The 18604-nt window shown below is 35.4% G+C and overlaps 1 protein-coding gene across 4 annotated transcripts in view; it reads right to left on the reverse strand.

The window, feature by feature from the left end:
• The window catches only part of triob (trio Rho guanine nucleotide exchange factor b), a 317404-nt gene that overhangs the window by 10770 nt on the left and 288030 nt on the right, over window positions 1–18604 (reverse strand). For 2 of the 4 annotated variants that reach the window (XM_028817964.2, XM_028817963.2), the window contains 8 exons: window positions 15893–16073; window positions 13317–14056; window positions 6909–7156; window positions 6197–6335; window positions 4708–4735; window positions 4025–4187; window positions 3449–3570; window positions 681–759 (listed from right to left, as the gene is read on the reverse strand). In XM_028817964.2, the coding sequence (XP_028673797.1) occupies window positions 681–759; window positions 3449–3570; window positions 4025–4187; window positions 4708–4735; window positions 6197–6335; window positions 6909–7156; window positions 13317–14056; window positions 15893–16073 (1700 nt within the window). Of the gene's footprint in view, window positions 1–680; window positions 760–3448; window positions 3571–4024; window positions 4188–4707; window positions 4736–6196; window positions 6336–6908; window positions 7157–13316; window positions 14057–15892; window positions 16074–18604 lie in introns of those variants that run through there. The other 2 variants (XM_028817965.2, XM_028817966.2) reach the window with 2 other exon arrangements.

The raw sequence follows: 18604 nt of genomic DNA on the forward strand, positions 1-18604 counted from the left end.
CTAAAACAACAAGCAAATGTCTTTTACCCCTTATAACTACTGTATTTCTATAGTCCTGGTGTAAGGTATGAATAGATATACAAGTCTTTGTTTCCTACTTAAACTATGACTTGGCTTATCATATATGGCACCTTTCCCAATGAAAACTACTGCAAAGCACAAGATCAAATAGTTACTGCAGTTAAACAGACCTTGGAAGGGGGGTATTTAAAATACCTTGAGACTATGCCGGTCTACTTTCAGACACTAAGAAACTTAAATAAATAAATAAATAATGTAAACACTCCTTGGCCAGGCAAACCATGATGTTCCACAAATATTCTACAGTCATTACTGGGCTCCATTTATGTTAAGTTTAAAACTACTTTGTTTTCTTTCAGTTTACACAAATCTGTCTTTATGTGTATTTATTATGTAATTAGTAAAGTTTTTAATTTTCCAGTTAACTTATCACAGTGCCCCGAAGCTAGCACTCTGAGATGCTTTGCAGAATTTCAATGGCTCATATTGATTCTTTGTTAGGTGCTAGTGATTTTTTTCATGTTAGCTTAACAAAAGTCTTTTGTAAGCTAGTAATCTTTTGAAGACCAAGTTTAAATAATTAATTGAAATCTAATTTAAGACAATTTTGTGCAAAATGTAAAATCAACAGTGCTCTATATTTAGAATAAAACACTCACCTGCCTAACTCTGCTACTTCAGTGTAGATGGCATCAAAGTTATCCTTCCAGATTACTTTGCTTCCATCACTTGAAGGACCTGAAAATTAACGGAAATTAATTAGAAAAAGCCACTCAGCATGTGATTTATAATCACAAGCTTCAAGTTATTGTCATAATACACCCTTTCCTAAAGTATAGTTGAAACACTGTTAATATATTTTATGCATATGGTATGCGAGAAGCAGAAAAAGTCACTGGAAAACTGGGCAAAGGTGAGCTGTCCCTCTATTGTCCCTACTTTGACTTTCTACTTTTTGTAGTCATTTTTATCATTTACAATAACCTATGCATCTGCCATGTAACCTTTAATGAATTTCAGAGTCATGGACCCTGTAGACGGTCTCAGCAACACTGAGTACAAGGCGGGATTGGCATACATCATGGGAGAAGTTAATACTCACTCATACTAGGCCCAAAATAGACTTTTTATTATTAAAAAAAAATGTAAACACTGAACGATGTATATCAGTGTGATGTGGTACTGGACTTGAAACTTAAAAGGCTGCCAGTTCAATTCCAACCCCAGCCTCACTGTTATAGAAGTAAAAATACAGGAACAATGAGGTAAAAAAAACAGTATTTGTTAAATATTCATGAAGTATGTATTCTGGGTGAAAAGAGAAATATGAAACAAAAGTAAAGAATGTCAGCTTTTATTTTTGGGAAATCTTTTACACATATCAGACAATATTGGAACTGCTAGTACCATTATTAGTATGATTTGTGAATTTCCCATTGGGATTAATAAAGTATCTATCTATCTATCTATCTATCTATCTATCTATCTATCTATCTATCTATCTATCTATCTATTGACAAGTGACATCGAAGTTATTGCTGCTGCTTGCTGTATAGGATGCATTTTGAATTCTCATCTTCACTGACACAGAAGAAAGTCAGTTCTCTATTCAGATGGCTTCTTTACTCTCTACACTCTGTTTAGTCACAGTAGCTTTGTCATTATAGGCCAGGTCATCTTTAGTGGCATCTAACTATGACAAGCTTTGCCTAGCAGTACTTTATTATAAATCACTATTTATGCTTCATGTTTTCTGAGGTTTACTTTTGTTTTTCCCAAAACCTGCGCAATGAATGCAGAATCACCTTGCAATACTGACGACACCACTCTGCACAAAGTGAAATTGACTGGATGGGACCCATAAAACACAATGTTTCTAAATCATCATAACATGACATGGTAGAAAACTGGCATAACAAAAAGGTTTAGTCTAATTGAAATGGTCCTGGTATTTGTTTTTTATGTTCATAATTTATCTATTGCCATTAATAAATGTGTAAGTAGACAAAGCTAAGTAATCAACAGGGTGTCTATTCTTGTGTAGCTCGGAAGATAGCTAAAAGATGACAAATGAAGATTCAAGCACTGAAGTAAAATAAACAGACTTTAGTTGAATGTCTTTCTCTGTTCAGAATCACCAATGTTATGAAAAAGCAGTGCTTTCCGAGGATCAATGTATGAGAATAGAATGAGACTGCATCATTAATGATGACAAAATATTGAATTGTTTGTTGCAGAAGAAGTTGTAATACCATAACAATCAACTGAGCTTGAGTGATGCACTGAAAAGTTTACAAGTTCTAGTTGGTAAATGCTAACTAAAACAAAAAAAATATAAAATTAAAATCAAATGGTGAATGAAAGAAATTACTAAAAGCAGATTTAACATTACATTTAGTTTTTGTGGCTGTGTGCACTATAATTCCTGCCCACAATCTGTTTCTGTATTACTCCACATTTTTACTACTAATGTAAGTAAATGATAACATTAAAAAATTGTAGTACAAAATGACTGTTATACAGGCCAGGTCTGCTGCTACAATACAATGCATACAGAGACAATCACAGAAATGCTGGAATATAACAAACTAAAAAGTGGTTCAAGTAGCTTGGGCTTTATGGGAGATTCTTTGTACTGATGGATCATCAGTTTGCAAGTGCCTCCTTCTGCATGGGAGCCAGCTATACTCACCATTAACTTTAATGGGGATATGTTGATATCACTAGAATATGCAATTAAAAAAATATGAATTAACTGAAACTTGCAAAGTAGACAAGACCATGATTATGCCCTGAGAAGAGAACACAAATTAAGCATTTCTTATGCAGGATGCTCTTCCATATAGCTCCTTGCATAGTCTTCAAAATTAATGCTGTTTCTGTCATTAGCAGTTAAATGAAACTCAGTATTATAAGTAGCATCATCACCTGAACTTCAATTAACCTACTGACATTTACAGCTTTATTTCCTTGCCTGTTTAAAGTGCTGTGATGTGTTTTGTGCCAATACATGAAGTTTTGCTGTCTCTAAAATAAGTAAAGACTACTTCCATCATAAGAAAACCTGCATGCATGCCAAGCCACATCAATATTAACACTGTAATACTTCATATCTTAGTACCTAACAGAGGGTGAGAAACATAATGAACAATAAATAATTTAAAACAGTTTAGTTTCAGATCAACACAGCAATATCTTTATACCATCTGTTTTGATAGGGTTTGGATCATTTCCGGTCATATACAGAAGAGCATAAAAGAGTATTAAGAACAAAAAAAACATTTAAACAAAAAACTAATTTCAAAGTAAGTGCACCATACAACCACATTATACTTCAATCATATGTCATTTGGGGGCCATTTGATCAAAGTACTCTAATGCTAGCCTAGTAATACTTTTAAACAATAAAAATGGATATTAAACTCACCTAATACTCTGAGAATAGCTGACGATGAGACTGATCCTAAGTCATTGGTAGCTATGCACATGTATGTACCATCATCTTCTGCTGATGCACCTACGATTCTTAGGGTTGCCTCTCCAGAATCACTAACACAAAGAAATTAAAGAAATTAACTTGATCAAATTTTAGATTGTTCATTGAAGGACACACAATGTTGATCATCACAAAATTATTTTCATGTTGAAATTAGATGCCAAAGTTCAAATAAGTGATAGAATTATATCTTTATAGTTACGGCAAATTAGGTCATGAATAAACACGAAAATATATAATTTTACAACATATTTGAAGTTGTAAAAATCCAAAGGGTGCAATTTACTGGGAAAGTATACTGACATTGTAAAAACTGGCAATTATAGTTGGATCCATTAGACTTTTTTTTTTTATAACCCATACATTACCTAGCTATCAAAACGGAAATAGCAGGATTGCTTTTTACAAACTTCATCATTAGCAATTTAATTTAATCTCTTCACAATACCTAAAAAATACAGTTAAGAATTAAAATGTACTATGCAATAATGGTACGTAAGATATTACCTATAGGAAATACTGAAATGCCCATCATTACTTAAAATATTTTGGTCTGGACCTTTCCACGTTATGGTAGCTTTGGGTCGACCACAGATTTTACACCGGAGTGTAACACTTTCTCCATAGTCACAAGTCACATCACTCAAGGGCAAAATGAACTCTGGAGGAACTGCAAAGAAAATGAACACACAGAAGTCACCTTTTAAATAATCCATTAAATGAAAGTATAGCTTGAAAACATTTAGCTATAAATCATAACAAAGTCATAAACTGCACAGCAATTTCTGGTGTCCTTGAGATTTAACTCCACCGATGTAGTCTCAATTTGTTGCAACCCTGCTTTTATTTTCCATCGGAGCCCCATAGGTTTCATTGTATTAAGACTGGCTAAATATTTTTAAAAACTTATAGAAAAATGTCTAACTTTAGAACACAATTTCATGTGGCAAAATCATATATAGGACAGTTTGTGAATAAATAACATGAAAAACACCAAACTTATCCTTTGATCATAACCACAAACAGCACTTAATTTTTTTTTTTTTTTACTCATTTGAACTGAATTCACCATGTATACGCCTTTCAATTTTGAGAATATACCGTTCTAAACAATGTAAGAACACACTGCTAAAGATTCAAAATAAAAATGTATTATTCACATAGATAGACTAAAAAAAAAATCAACTTACCATCATAAATATAGTTGGGATTTAGAAGCTGAAAAATATTAAACAAACATTAATGATTACAAAGTGGCACTTCTTAAAACCTTTAAAAATTAATTTTAAAAATGCACAGGCTAATATGTATGAATGCTAGTTGCAACAGATTTTATTTGCATAATCTCTGCCAAGATTTTATCTGAATGATGCAATAAAATAAATTCTAACCAACTGCAATAACTGCTAATCAACACGTTAACTCAAATTAAAACTAAAATTAATTCCCTACTCCTACACACAAGAAATGCACTGGCATGACTGTACATTCGATACTTTTGCTTTTACCTTAGGATATTATTTAACTCAGACTTCTAAATAATAATTAGCCACCCCTTAATCAGTATGAATACATTAAAATATTATATACCAACATAAGTAGAACTGAGAATTCTGGAGTAATGGAAAATAATTCAAAAGCAGAAGGCTGTAAGAGAGTGTAAGCACAAGCAGGAGTTAGAGTTACAACTGATTTAGCTTCTATTCTGTTTGGTAATATCTTTGTTTTTCCCTTTTTCATTCCATGATAGCTGTTCTTTCTTTCCTGCTAACATTTTCTCAGAATCCAAGGTTCTTAACTAAAAAGGTGCTATGTTTGATTACATGCTGGGGATACCAGTCGCCAAATCAGCAATTAAAAACACAGCCATGACAACAGGTCTCACCAACAATAAAGACTAGTTTAAGCAGACAGCGATTCCTAGACTCCATTGGGATTTAGCTGGGAACCAGTCCCATTCCCCACCCCCCACCCCCCCATCACTGAGGTGAGCAGTACCTTTGATTGTCAAAACAGGATTTTTTTTTGGGACCTCTTGTAGGGCCGCCAAATAGAATTGTTTAGCATTAAAATTTTGCTTTCTGCCTTTCAGGCCAGAATGTGTATGTGTATATCCTTTAATCAAAAGCTTCCTACTCTGAAATAGGGACACCCGGCTAGTGCACCTAGATTCCAGGATTTGTAAGGTCTTTGGGCCAAGAAAGAACCACCACCATGAGAGAGAAGAAAGAAACACATCAGTAACAGCACTGACCAAAAAGAAAGCTGTAGCTACTAATGGACTGTATAGCAAGGCAAAGGGCGGCTACTGGCTTCAGAGGCAATTACTTACAAACTTCAAATGTGTGCTACTAAGGATCTGGAAAAGCTTCTAAATAAAACAGTGGTCCAAGACTCCTGCCAACATGGTGTCCACCCTTACTAAATTTTACACAAAAAGATTTTGTGCAGTGATCCTTGCCAAACACAGGAGCATCAACCAATTGTTACTGAGGAAAAACAAACTATTGCTCATTATTTAAAAATTTGGTTTTTAAACAAAACTGAACTACAAATAATTATCTGTGCTGTGTATTTTTAAAGGCTTTTGTTCACTCTTGACATACAAATCTGAGTCCATGATGTAAAATTGATCTCTCATTTGTAACATATAAACTTCAAAGTTGAAAACTAACATACCTTTACAGAAACTTTATTTGCCAAGCCTTCTCTGGACTTCCGATAGCCATTTTCTAGTTTGCCTTCCTTTCTACACTCCTTGTCCTTCTTTTCTGTCTTCTTCCTTAAGCGGAGTGCTGTGTGCCAAGATGAAGATTTCCTTGTAAAGCAACAGAGATCAGGTTTGTTATGGAAAATATGCAACTGAAGCAATTTCCAGAATTTCACAATTAACACTAGTACTTACTAAAAAATCTAGGAGGTTCTGGGTATTTATTATCGTATTAAGCAACTAATAACTTGAAAATTACAAATAGCTTTATGATACCATAGAGACAGAGTAGATCTTTTTAGTTTTTGGACTGTCTTTCTTTTTGGAAAGGAAGAGAATGAATGCCTTTATTCCATTCCTGTATATTCGCTATGTGGGGATTTCATGAAAACAATAAAGTGAAAATAAAAATATGAAAATAAATTCTCCAATCAATCATCGTGTATGGTAAACCTAAAAATATTTCTTCAGGTAATTCGTAAAGTTTGACTGTTCAGAAATTACAAATCAATATGTATAAGTGTTTATAAGACCTGCGGTGGGTTGGCACCCTGCCCAGGATTGGTTCCTGCCTTGTGCCCTGTGTTGGCTGGGATTGGCTCCAGCAGACCCCCGTGACCCTGTGTTCGGATTCAGCGGGTTGGAAAATGGATGGATGGATGTTTATAAGACAGCACTTACTTAATGGTTCCGTCTGGGTTGTCGGGTATTACTGCAGATGTGTGCCCAAGAACATAGCCAGGGATCCAGCCCTCAGCAGCAGGGCACTGATCGGTTGCAGCGCGGAACACCAGAAACATGTTTTGTTGATTGCTGGCCAAAATCTGGACAACTTCTCCTTGGTAGACATTAATCTCATCCTCCTTCACCGCTGTATAGTCGTGTGTCACTAGCATGGTGGAAATATTACTGCTGCTGCTACTTTCACTCTGTACCAGAGAATTGAGTCAAGCATAAAGAAACAAAGAAAGAAAAAGTTAAGTGGTCAGAGTAAACAAGGCTAAGTATCTCACACATATACAATCAACATTGCAAACAAAATAATCAAAGCACTTTATACTCATACTTTTGTTAAATATGCCACGTAATAAGTTCTTTAAAAGTGCAGTGACAATTTGTTAGTATGTATTATTTGTGTGCACAAAGATAAAATCCATTAATAAATAAGGCAAAAGGTCAAATAAATCTGATTTGTTCAATACTTAAATTTGCTTTATTGATTCTACATGTATCATAAAATATGAGTATTTTGGACAAGAAAAACAGTTTAAAAGCTAGATGCATGTACAGTACAGTAGAAAGCAGTGTAAATGACCTGCTAACTAAGTCATCCTGAGACTACAGTATATTTGACCACTGTTCTTGGGCATAATGGTGCCAGGAAATATTACAGTAGAATGCATAAATGCATGCAATCTTCCAAATAAGTCATAGTGCTTACAAAATGTAAAAAAATAATATACTGTATATTTCAGGAAGCCAAAAATTTTAAAACTGAAAATATTACTATAGTCTCGAGACTGGTCAACAGTATTAATCATCAATACATATGTGTCTTGCTACATAAACTGCAGTGTACAATTTAAGTGGTGATTTAAAAAATGCATAAGAAAAGTAAATATTGTTAAAGTAACTGCACCTTGAATATGTTTGGGATCCAATCCATGCAGTAAACTCTGCATTTTCAAAATAAAGATTTTTGCTAAAATATTTAATGCGCATATAAGAATGAACAATTGTGACAATTGTGTCATTACTCAGTGGAAGACTGTTCTGTTGCAATAGCCATGAGACATTTTTGGAGGATTGGCAAAACAGCTTAAACTCTTTAAAACTGTCTGTGGAGTGTGACTCCTCCATACACAGTTTTAACACCGCACTATCTAAACTCATCACAGTGGAACTCAGATCTTGTTAAACAACCAGCATGTTCTTGGGAAGTGTTCAAAATAGCAGAATGAGAAATAAATGAAGATCATTTTTGGCTCCTTCAAAAACCACATAATGTCTAAATGACAATTAGTGTAACATGTTCTACATCTTTTCAACACTTCAATAGACAAAAATAAATATATCTGAGCATGTACAGGAAAAAATTTATTAAAAAACAAATCTGTAAAACTACCCACCCCTCTGTAAACATCAATGTACACTACAGGACCACAGACAGCCACAGCCTATCCTCACAACACTGGCTGTAAAACACTGCAGAACTACTTTGGGCAGGCTGCCAGTCTACTGCAGGGTGAACTACCACACATACCAAACAGGCCAATGTATGTGTAGAAACACTTACGAATCTTTTGTTTGTGCAAAGTAGTGATGTCAAAAGTTTTAAAACATCTGAGTATTTCATTCGTAAAATAATTCATGTTAATTTTTCTACAGCCTACATTACGAATGCCCTGCATTTCTGGTTTATTTTGGCTTTTGAAAGCTGAGCCTCGTAGGCGATCAATGGCCATGGTTAGAGTTACAGACTCATTTCTTACAGTATCTTATTTCTAAATTGTGCACATGTGATGTTGCTTGTTTTTCTACATGTTAAAATGTTAAACATTTAAACCATTAAGAAAGGGGTTTGCAATAATTTTTTTTAACCTGTGCACCAGTTTTACTCTGTGCAGTTCATTCACCAGCAAGCATTTTTTGCCCTAGGGCTCCGTTGCTCCCTCGATTTTTAAAGCCTTGCATTACTTTGTTTAATTACGTGCAACTTCAAAATTACACTTCATCACATTTCTCTCTATTATAATAAAAAAATCCTGGGATAAGATGAGACTTTTCCAGAGAGATACTTTCACATCCCGCGAGACAACACTTTGTGTGAAGAGATTTAACCACACCCGGGGCTGGAAATAAAAGACAAAGAGTAGCTGACAAAGTATCATGTCGTAAAGAATTAAAAAAATGCAAGATGCACATGCAGAGCAGGTTAGAGATGAAAGAACTAAAATTCAAAAGTCTCAAAAAAATCATAGTAAAGATCGCATTAGCAAAAACAAACGAAAATTATTACTAGATGAAATAACGGAAAAGCGAAAAGAGATTGAATATATTGTTCGGATTTAAACTTTAAGTTGGAGACTTGTAGATTGTCTAATTAGTGTTGCCATCAGGGAAAAGTAATGTTTCTTCCCAATGAAGAGGTGTATCCGTGACAATTAAAAGAATTGTTGTTTGGTGAAAGTGAAATCCACATACGCAAGTGGCAGAGACGCGAAGTGGCTGGCACATAGTACAGGACATGGAGGTGTTGGTGAACGAAGCAAGCAGGGGGCCAAGCCCCCTAGTACAATATAATGAAATTTGCTATAACTATTCAGTGCGCATTTGCATAAACGGCAGCACTATACCTCCATGTACTCATATATAATTGAATTGTGGGATGGTGTGGTGTCTAAAGTGAAATTTGATTGAATGTGGCAGTCTATAACAGCAGCTTCACAGATGGGGTCTGTGTGAATGCAGAAACAGTGGTGCATATTCCTTTGAGCTGTATCACAAAAAAGTGTTGTTGCTTAGCACAGCAATGATTGTGAGTTCATGATTTGTTCATACTGTTGGAGAGATCACCTCAAAAATCAACTCTGTCTCTATAAGACTGGCAGCAGCTGGAAGGTGTAAGGTAGATTTTGGAATGGGTTGTTGCACATTAAGGTTAACAGCAAGGCTACTGACAACTTTCGTAGTTAATTATTCCTAGGTTTTAATGACTAAAATTTCTACTCTGTTTTCATCAATGGACAGATTTTAATGCACACATGAATGTAATTTATTTTTTTTTTTTACTGAATTGCATTTTATACTGTATTTTGTATCAAAAATTGCATCAAATTGAATTACCTTTCTCAATATTGTATCTGAGTTTGAAATGTTGGTATTGTGACAAACCCAGTGCAAAGCAAATGAAGGCCACAAATCAGAAATATATGAAAAGCACACCTAGACGCAGCAAAATGGCACTATTATATACAAAAAAGATCACATTAAAACGGGGCATTTTTAGAAGGACATCTCTGTAAAAGTGCACTATATAACAACACAACTACAGGATCATGTCCATAAGAGTAATCACTAAGCTCAGTCAGACACTACCACAAATAAACTTCTGGCGCGCATACAAGTACCTTGTAGGGCTCTTACAGTAGCCAAAAATTTAAGGTTTGAATATTCATATTACACAAAGTAAATATTCAAACATAGACTAAAAATTCAGAGTCCTATATATATTTTTTTAATTTTACTGGACATTTTCATACCAGCACACTGGCATATTGGCCCACATTCTACAAGGTTTCTTTTGAAAATGCTGTAACTGAAGATACTTATTTTTCATTCTGCCATTTTAAATATTTCTCAACTCTGCTTTTCAAATGATTAAACACACTGCATTTCAGGTATGACCAATTTCCATGTGCTTTTTATTTTCAATTTAGTTATTCAATGAGCAAATTCTACAGCTGAGCTGAACACAAACAAATTCTACTATTAAATTCCTTTGTCAGAATTAACATGGAAAATAGCACAACACACTGAGAAAGGCGCCCAAAAGAATAAATTAAAACATTTGCATTTTCTAACCTGCCCATCTACTTCAGATCCATGAAAATGAACAGTTACTTTTTTTTCTCTCAAAAATATACTTAAACCTCACAACATCTTCAAGTGCCGACTTTATGCTGTGCCTTTAGGGTCTTTTTTGAACTGACTCTGTTACCCATTTTTTAGGGGGCCTGAACATCAAACATACATCCATCCATCTATCTCACCAATCCACTTTTCCAGGGCAGATTCAGGGCAGCTGGAGCGTATCCCAGCAGTTACAAAATGCAAGACAGGAACAACACCTGCACAGGGTGCCAGTCTATCACAGGGCGTACCACAGACACAACAAACACACACACCCACCCACATGGACCAGTTTCGCATCACCAATTCTTCTAACTTGCTTGTTTTTGGACTGTTGGTTGAAACTGGAGCACCTGGAGGAGAACATGCAAACTCCATGCAGGGAACACCGGGAACACCTGGGAAGTGAACCCTGGTCTTCTTAAGGTGAGGCAGCAGGACTACTGCTGTACCATCGTGCTGCCCGGACACCACACATTTCACCTCAACCTTATTTTATACTGATTGACCATCTCAAACTGGGTTGTGAACAAACAGCACATCAAATGCAGTGGAAAATCCATTAAAGTCAATGGTCGGTCAAAACTGACCCAAAAGACATGGCAGTGTTCAAAATGTGTAGCGGTTGTACAAAAATGTGTTATAAAGTTAGGTTACTTTACTAAAAGCCTTCCCATTTCTGAGCTGAAAAGATAATTTACAATGTCTGTATTAAATAAACAAACCAACCCAAATGAAGAGTAAAATCCCCCGATGTATATGGTTAATCAAAACTGACCACAAGGACATGGCAGTGTTCAAAATGTGTAACAAAAATGTGACATCTGGAAACTTTTTTCGTTTTGCTTTTTGTAAAGTCCGGGTACTTTAGTAAAAGCCTTCACGTTTCTGAAGTAAAAGGGTGACAAATAGGATGTTTTCCATGGCTTTTCTACAAACCACTATAAATGAAGCTGAAAATCTATTAAAGCTAAAGGTTGTTCAGATGTGACCCAAAGGGAATGGCAGCATTCAAAACGTGCTGTGAATTTTTTTTGCTTTTTGTAAAGTAACCTTTTTTTTCCAAGCACACAAGATGTTGTGAGGGTTATGAGAAAAAATTGCTGAATATAAATGCTTAAATACTTAAATCTGAAAACATGAAAAAGATGCCTCTCTTCTTTACAATTCTAAAAGTGAAATTCCTAGAGGCAAAAAACCTCACACAAATAAAGCATACAAGAATAATGTTAAACCCATGAAATAAAATGAACTGTTTTCCTAATAGTTTAGCTGCCTGCTCAAACAGTCACCTCAGGTCTATGTTTTCTCATAGCCAAATAGCTGTGGTTTTTAAAAAAATCACATCTTATAATTAAAAAAATAAAATTATATCAGAGAAATACTGTAAAGCAATTAATTGGCAAAATGAAGAGTTTGTGTATGACCTGTGTATCTTCTACAAAAGCAATGAAACCTTAAAGATAGCTACATACGTCACGTAGATAACTTAAAATTTTATATTGCTAGACTGTAGTGTTATGTGCAGTTAAGATGGCATCAGACTAGCAGGCATGAAAAAGCAGAGGGATTATTGAAGAGATAGCTAGCTTCATGTGTGGATTATGGAATTTAAAAGCAGTAGTAGCAGAAGCAAGTTTTCAACCACATAGCCGAGGAGTTGTGACACTTCAGATGAAAGCAGCAGTACTCTTGTTAGTGGAAGTAAAGACTCTAAATGACCACCAGCCGAGTTTTTTTTTCTTTGTCTTGATTGTATGTTTAGGTTAAAACACTCAGGACAGGGGAAACTTCAAGATAGTTGAGAGAAAAACAGGCAGAATTAAGATTTTTAAGTCAGATTAGTAGGTTTTAATAGAAGACATCCAGAGCAGGTAGGCAAACAATCATGACAAATGAACCCTTTACACCTTGATTAATATGATATATTCAGACTGTAAAGCTTCAAACTTCTTCCCCTTAAAAGTGCTGGCTCTAAAAAGAGCTGCACAGCAGCACTTAAACAATTGCATGTATTTTTTATGATCTTTACACCCACAAATGAAGGAGTAAAGGGTTTATCTTTAAGCAGAATGTTAAACATATAGGAAAGCTCTGGTGACCAATTAGTAGTTTCATTTTCAATCACAAAGATAAAGATGAAGAACACTTGCCGAATGTTAATTTGTTTTGTTGCACAGGCAAACAGTGCTTCAAGAATAGAGTGAGAAGCCAAGTTAGTAAAAAAAAAAAGCCTAAAAATGGCAAAAGTCTGGTTCACGTGGTTCTTGCAGTTATTAGAAAGCAGCCAAAGTGGTTATTCGTCCATTCACCAGTGAAGAGTGGTACTCTAGGTACCAAGCAGAAGAAAGGAGCTGGTAAGGTGAAGTAAGAAGCAAGTTAGTATGGAGAGTGATGGCGATACATAGGAGGCAAGACTTGAGAAGAGCCCGATGCATATGCTGGCTTCATTCTTACCCCATTGCTCTGGGTGGAGTGCACTGACTGTTCACTGGTAGATGAGCAGGTGCTCATGCGGTCTGTGTCCTTGCTGTGGGTTGAATGGCGTTGAGTCTGGCGCCCAAGTGAATCTGTCTCGCTAGGGAAAGTGAAAGAACCAGGACGACTTGCTGGTGAGGATGGCATGGAGCTCCAGAAAGAAGGACCCTTTTGCACAGGGCTGCTTGGGGTGAAGAGTTCCTTGCTGAAAGGCGAAGAAGGAAGTGGAGATCCCATAGGGGAAATGGCACCAGGTCGAGGTTTAGCCAGTGTGAGCAGGCCTGTGGAGGCCTTTGGAGAATTACTTTTTGTGTCCTCCAAGATGCCATGTAGTTCTTTTAAGCTTGCCTCTGCTGAACTACTTTGTTTGATGTTGCTGGGTTTCTCAAGAACCTTCATCTTTGTAATCTCTTTGTCTGTGACTTTCTCTGGACGATCTGTGAGGAAGGAGTTGCTGTTGCCTGTTGATGGCAGAGAAAGGATGCGAAAGGACGTACCTGACATCTTGTCTGCCCCTTCTGGTATCGAGGATGCAGAGGATACCAGCACTGGTGAATGGTGCCTGACAGGCTGGGGGATGCGAGAGGGTCTCGACCGACTCCCCATTACGCTACTGCTGGTCACCATATTGACGTTGCTGCAAGTATTGCTGGCTGTGCTGCTGCTGGCTCCATCAGCACCTACATGATTTTTCTGATACTCAACTGGAGATGTCAAATCTGTGGAAAATAGTGACAGTGACACATTAATTTGGAACAATAATGCAGGGGTGACATTTAAGTTAAACCAAGACCACCATAAAGTGTAGGATTTATTATCTAACAAAACTCTTCCTTGCAATGGAAATATTTTTATTGGCTAGCACTAGAAGTGCTTTTTAAAAGACAAAGTGATTATTTCTGACAAATTATCCCTGAATAAGAAGTGTCAAAGTTACACATCTGATTGTTTAAAACACAAAACAATCTTCTGAAATATCTAGCTGCAATATGCAAACTAAGTATTGTAAATCAATTAAACAGGCTCAAAAATACTTAAAAGGTCCATTTTAGTAGAGCTGATACAGTTCTTAAAAAGTTCATTAAAACAGAAATTTGTCAAGCAGTTATTGAAATTGTTCCATTTAATATATTGAAATTGTTCCATTTAATACATAAAGGTAGAATCTGACAAACATTTAAATAATAAAAATATTACTTTTTAAAATTGTTTTCTTTTTTGTTTCCTACTTTTTACTTGAAAAGATATTGCTTTTTAAAAAACATTTCTTTTTCTCTAACTTTTTTTTTCTAAGTGAGAATAACTAACAGAATTTACTTGTTACAATCTCTGTAAATAAAATCATAATAGACTCTTCGCCTGTCTTGACTTTTTCAGCTTTGTTGATGTTAGTTTTGTACAACAAGGACTTCATTTCAACCCTCAAGATTGTATCTCGTCTTGTTTGTTGCTCACGAACCATGCAAAAATGGGTGAACAGAGTTTCACAAAACTTTGCATGTAGCTTACTGTTTTTCCAACTTAAATATAGGCTTGTATGGCACTTTCTAAGATGTAATTAGGAAATGTGCCTTTAACAGGATGAGTGCAAAAAAAATGCATCACTTCAAAATCTCAGCATTAAAGATCATTAAATTGTACATGCATATTACTATTGCTACAACTTAGAATGGAGACTTCAAGGCCTTTCAAAATAACCAAGGTAAAAGAGGGTTGGTAAGGAAGGGAGTTTGAGATTCAAAACCACAATATCACTCATAAACAGCCAGGTTTACTTGTAGTTACATTATTATTAATTCAATTTAAAATACAGGTTTCAGGGTGTTTAAAGAATTTCACTGGGGTGCTGTAATGGGAGGGCCAACACCAGAAAAACCACACATTGCTCCACAACAGCTGGTTGGATTCTCATGAAATTTTGAATGTACAGTATATTTCAGTTAACCTAACTTAAAATAGACAGTTTATGGAATATAAAAAATTTCAGCATGAACAACGGTTCAATACAGTCAAAAAAACATAGAAGTTTTGCCCATCTTACATACAAATATGAGTAGTTTGATTCAATAAGCCATACAGTTTATTGATGTGGCATTAAACATCAATATGTGAAGCATAGTAAACTAAGAATTACAAAGAAATAGCATTCTTGGTTGAAACCCAGCAAGGAGTTACCTGAATTATGGAATCCGATCATACATATAAAAAACAAACTCTTGACAAGCTGATAGAGAGGTAGTATAGATACATGAAGTTTTAAGATGTTGCAGTCAGTCACCAAAGATCACAGAATTAAACTCTACAAGTAAGAATGCTCTGTCCAAAAAAGATAATTAGATACTTGCCATTTCCCAGTCAAACAAATGATAAAAGAGAAATGGACACACACTTCTTACAACATCGTTTTATTAATGAAGGAGTACAACTGACCCTGTGTTAGGATATAGCGGGTTGGAAAATGACTGACTGACAATTTACCATGTTATTTTTAAAGCTTTAAAAACTATTCATTCATTCATTCCCTTAAAGAAATATATTTCTTTAAAAATTATTACCATTTAAAAAATTTCTCTGGTTTTCCAGAATTTGGTTGATTTCATGGATCCACACTTGCCGGACTCCAGGGTTGGCACAGTGTAAGATATATGTTTCAGTATTGCTGTCAGAAGACCTGGAGGCCAGTGCAAATTTGCAGGGGTCCCCATCAACATTATCCTCCAGTCCAAGACAGCTTACCTTTGGTAAAAGAACAAATTCATTAACAGGCGGATTAATGCAGAAACAGAAATTAAATTGGGCAGAAATTTCAAGCTGCCTGATGCAGAGATGCTTTACCTAAAATAATTTCTAATAAAATCATCATTTCTAATATTTGCTGTCTAACAAATCTAATTAACAGGCTGTTAATTATCAACAAAATACTCATATTATCAAAAATTCATTTTTATATTAACATACATTATGAAAAAAAAACATAATGGAGTACTCCATCCAAAAATAGTATTTTTTAAATACGTTGCCACCATGTGTTTTGTACTGATAGCTGAGAAACAAGTTTGATTTCATGTGATTATGGAGAACGGAAATAGCACAAGCACATCTCTTCAGTTTTGATGTCACTACACTGGTTACCTGTGCCATTTAGAATTGACTTTAAAATACTGCTTATGGTTTACAAAGCCTTAAATAATGTCGCTCCATCCTATATTTCGGAATGCCTCTCACCTTACACCCCAAATTGTAACCTTATATCGCCAGGCTAATACAGTGGAGCACTTTAAAACACTGCTGAAAACACATTACTTTAACATGGCTTTCTCATAGCTTCATTTTAATCCTGATACTCTGTATATTCAATTAATTATCATTATTGTTCATGGTGGCTCCAAAATCCGTACTAACCCCTACTCTCTCTTCTGTTCTTTTTCTGGTTTTCTGTGGTGGCGATCTGTGCCACTCCCACTTAATCAAAGCACCGTGATGTCCCAAAATTGATGGATTAAAGACCAGAAGTCCACGTAACCGTCATCATCAATTCCTTACATGAGAACCCTGAATACAATGAGGACTGACTGAGGTCATTTATGTTAGGCAGAATGCCTAGAGGGGGCTGGGAGGTCTCATGGCCTCTGAACCCCTGCAGATTTTATTTTTTCTCCAGCCGTCTGGAGTTTTTTTGTTTTTTCTCTCCTCCCTGGCCATCGGACCTTACTTTTATACTATGTTAATTAGTGTTGTCTTATTTTAATTCTTATTTTGTCTTTTTTTCTCTTTCTTCATCATATAAAGCACTTTGAGCTACATTATTTTTATGAAAATGTGCTATATAAATAAATGTTGTTGTTAAATGAGTGTCTGCTTATAATTTCAACAGCTAAACTTAAAAGAAATGGTGAGACAGCCTTCAGCTGTTATGCACCTAAAATCTGGAATAGCTTACCGATTGAAATTTGCCAGGCTAATATTGTGGACCACTTTAAAAAAAACTGCTAAAAACACATTATTTTAAAATGGCTTTCTTATAGCCTCATTTTAGGTGTAACCCTGATATTCTATATATGCATTTAATTCATGGCTCCACAACCTGTATTAACCCCTACTTTCTCTGAAGTTCTTTTTCCAGTTTTCTGTGGTGGTGATCTGCGCCGTCGCCACCACCTGATCAGGGCAACATGCAGTCCCTATACTGATGGATTGAAGGCCAGATGTTCAAATGACCATCATCATCTAATTCTTCTATGTGAATCCTGAAAACCATGAGGACTGATTGAGATCATTTATGTTAGGTAGACTGCCCAGTGGGGGCTGGGCACTCTTGTGGTCTCGCAACCCCAGCAGATTTTGTTTTTTTATTTTTCCTCCAGCCCTCTGTATTTTTTTTCTGTCGTCCTGACCATCGGACCTTACTAAGTAATAAAGAATAAAGTATTGCCTAATTTTTATTTTTTCTTTCTTCATCTTGTAAAAGCACTTTGAGCTACATCATTTGTATGAAAACGCGCTATAGAAATATATATTGCTGTTGTTGTTGTCATTCAGTGTTGGCATCCATATATGCCCATTCTATGATAAATTTTTTAGTTATCTGTTTTCCATGAAATTAAAAAAAATTAACCCTTTACTACATACCACATGAGTTAAGCAAAAAGTTATCATTCTTGGATGGAGTATTCCTGGACGAAGTAAGTTTTTCATAATCATGATATAAAATTATGGCAAAAATGTATGTTCTAAGTGAAGTGTTTTTTTTTTTATTATTATAAATTTTTAAAATGCCTTGCCTGTTCTTGTAGCTTACAATAGGGCTAATGGGGATACAGGTCCAAAAATAGAAAAAGCCTTAAAACTCACCAAATCCCTCTATTTTTCAATCAAAAATGTTATTGAGTAGGTTTCTTGTATGTTTTAGTTATTGAGTATCCAAATCCCTCTATTTTTCAAGCCAAAAATGTTATTATGTTTCTTGTATGTGTTATTGAGTATACATATGCGTCTTGAAATTACATTGCAAAACAGTGTAAATGCGCAATTTTAAACAGTAAAAAGGACAAAAAGCAAAACATTATGATATTCAGCCATTTTAAAGGGAGACCAGCTGTGTACTTCCCCTCTCTTTACTTTGTTCTCCTCACCTCTCCTTCTCTTTTCAGACTGTGGGTCATAGATTCACCTCAGAAAGTAATCAGAAAGCACTGTTATTGATTATTGATAATATTGAAATGCTGATGTCGAAAAGTGTAGTACTGTTCTATAGACAACTAGACAAT

The sequence above is a fragment of the Erpetoichthys calabaricus genome, chromosome 13, assembly GCF_900747795.2.
Source record: "Erpetoichthys calabaricus chromosome 13, fErpCal1.3, whole genome shotgun sequence".
NCBI classification, from domain to species: domain Eukaryota; kingdom Metazoa; phylum Chordata; class Cladistia; order Polypteriformes; family Polypteridae; genus Erpetoichthys; species Erpetoichthys calabaricus.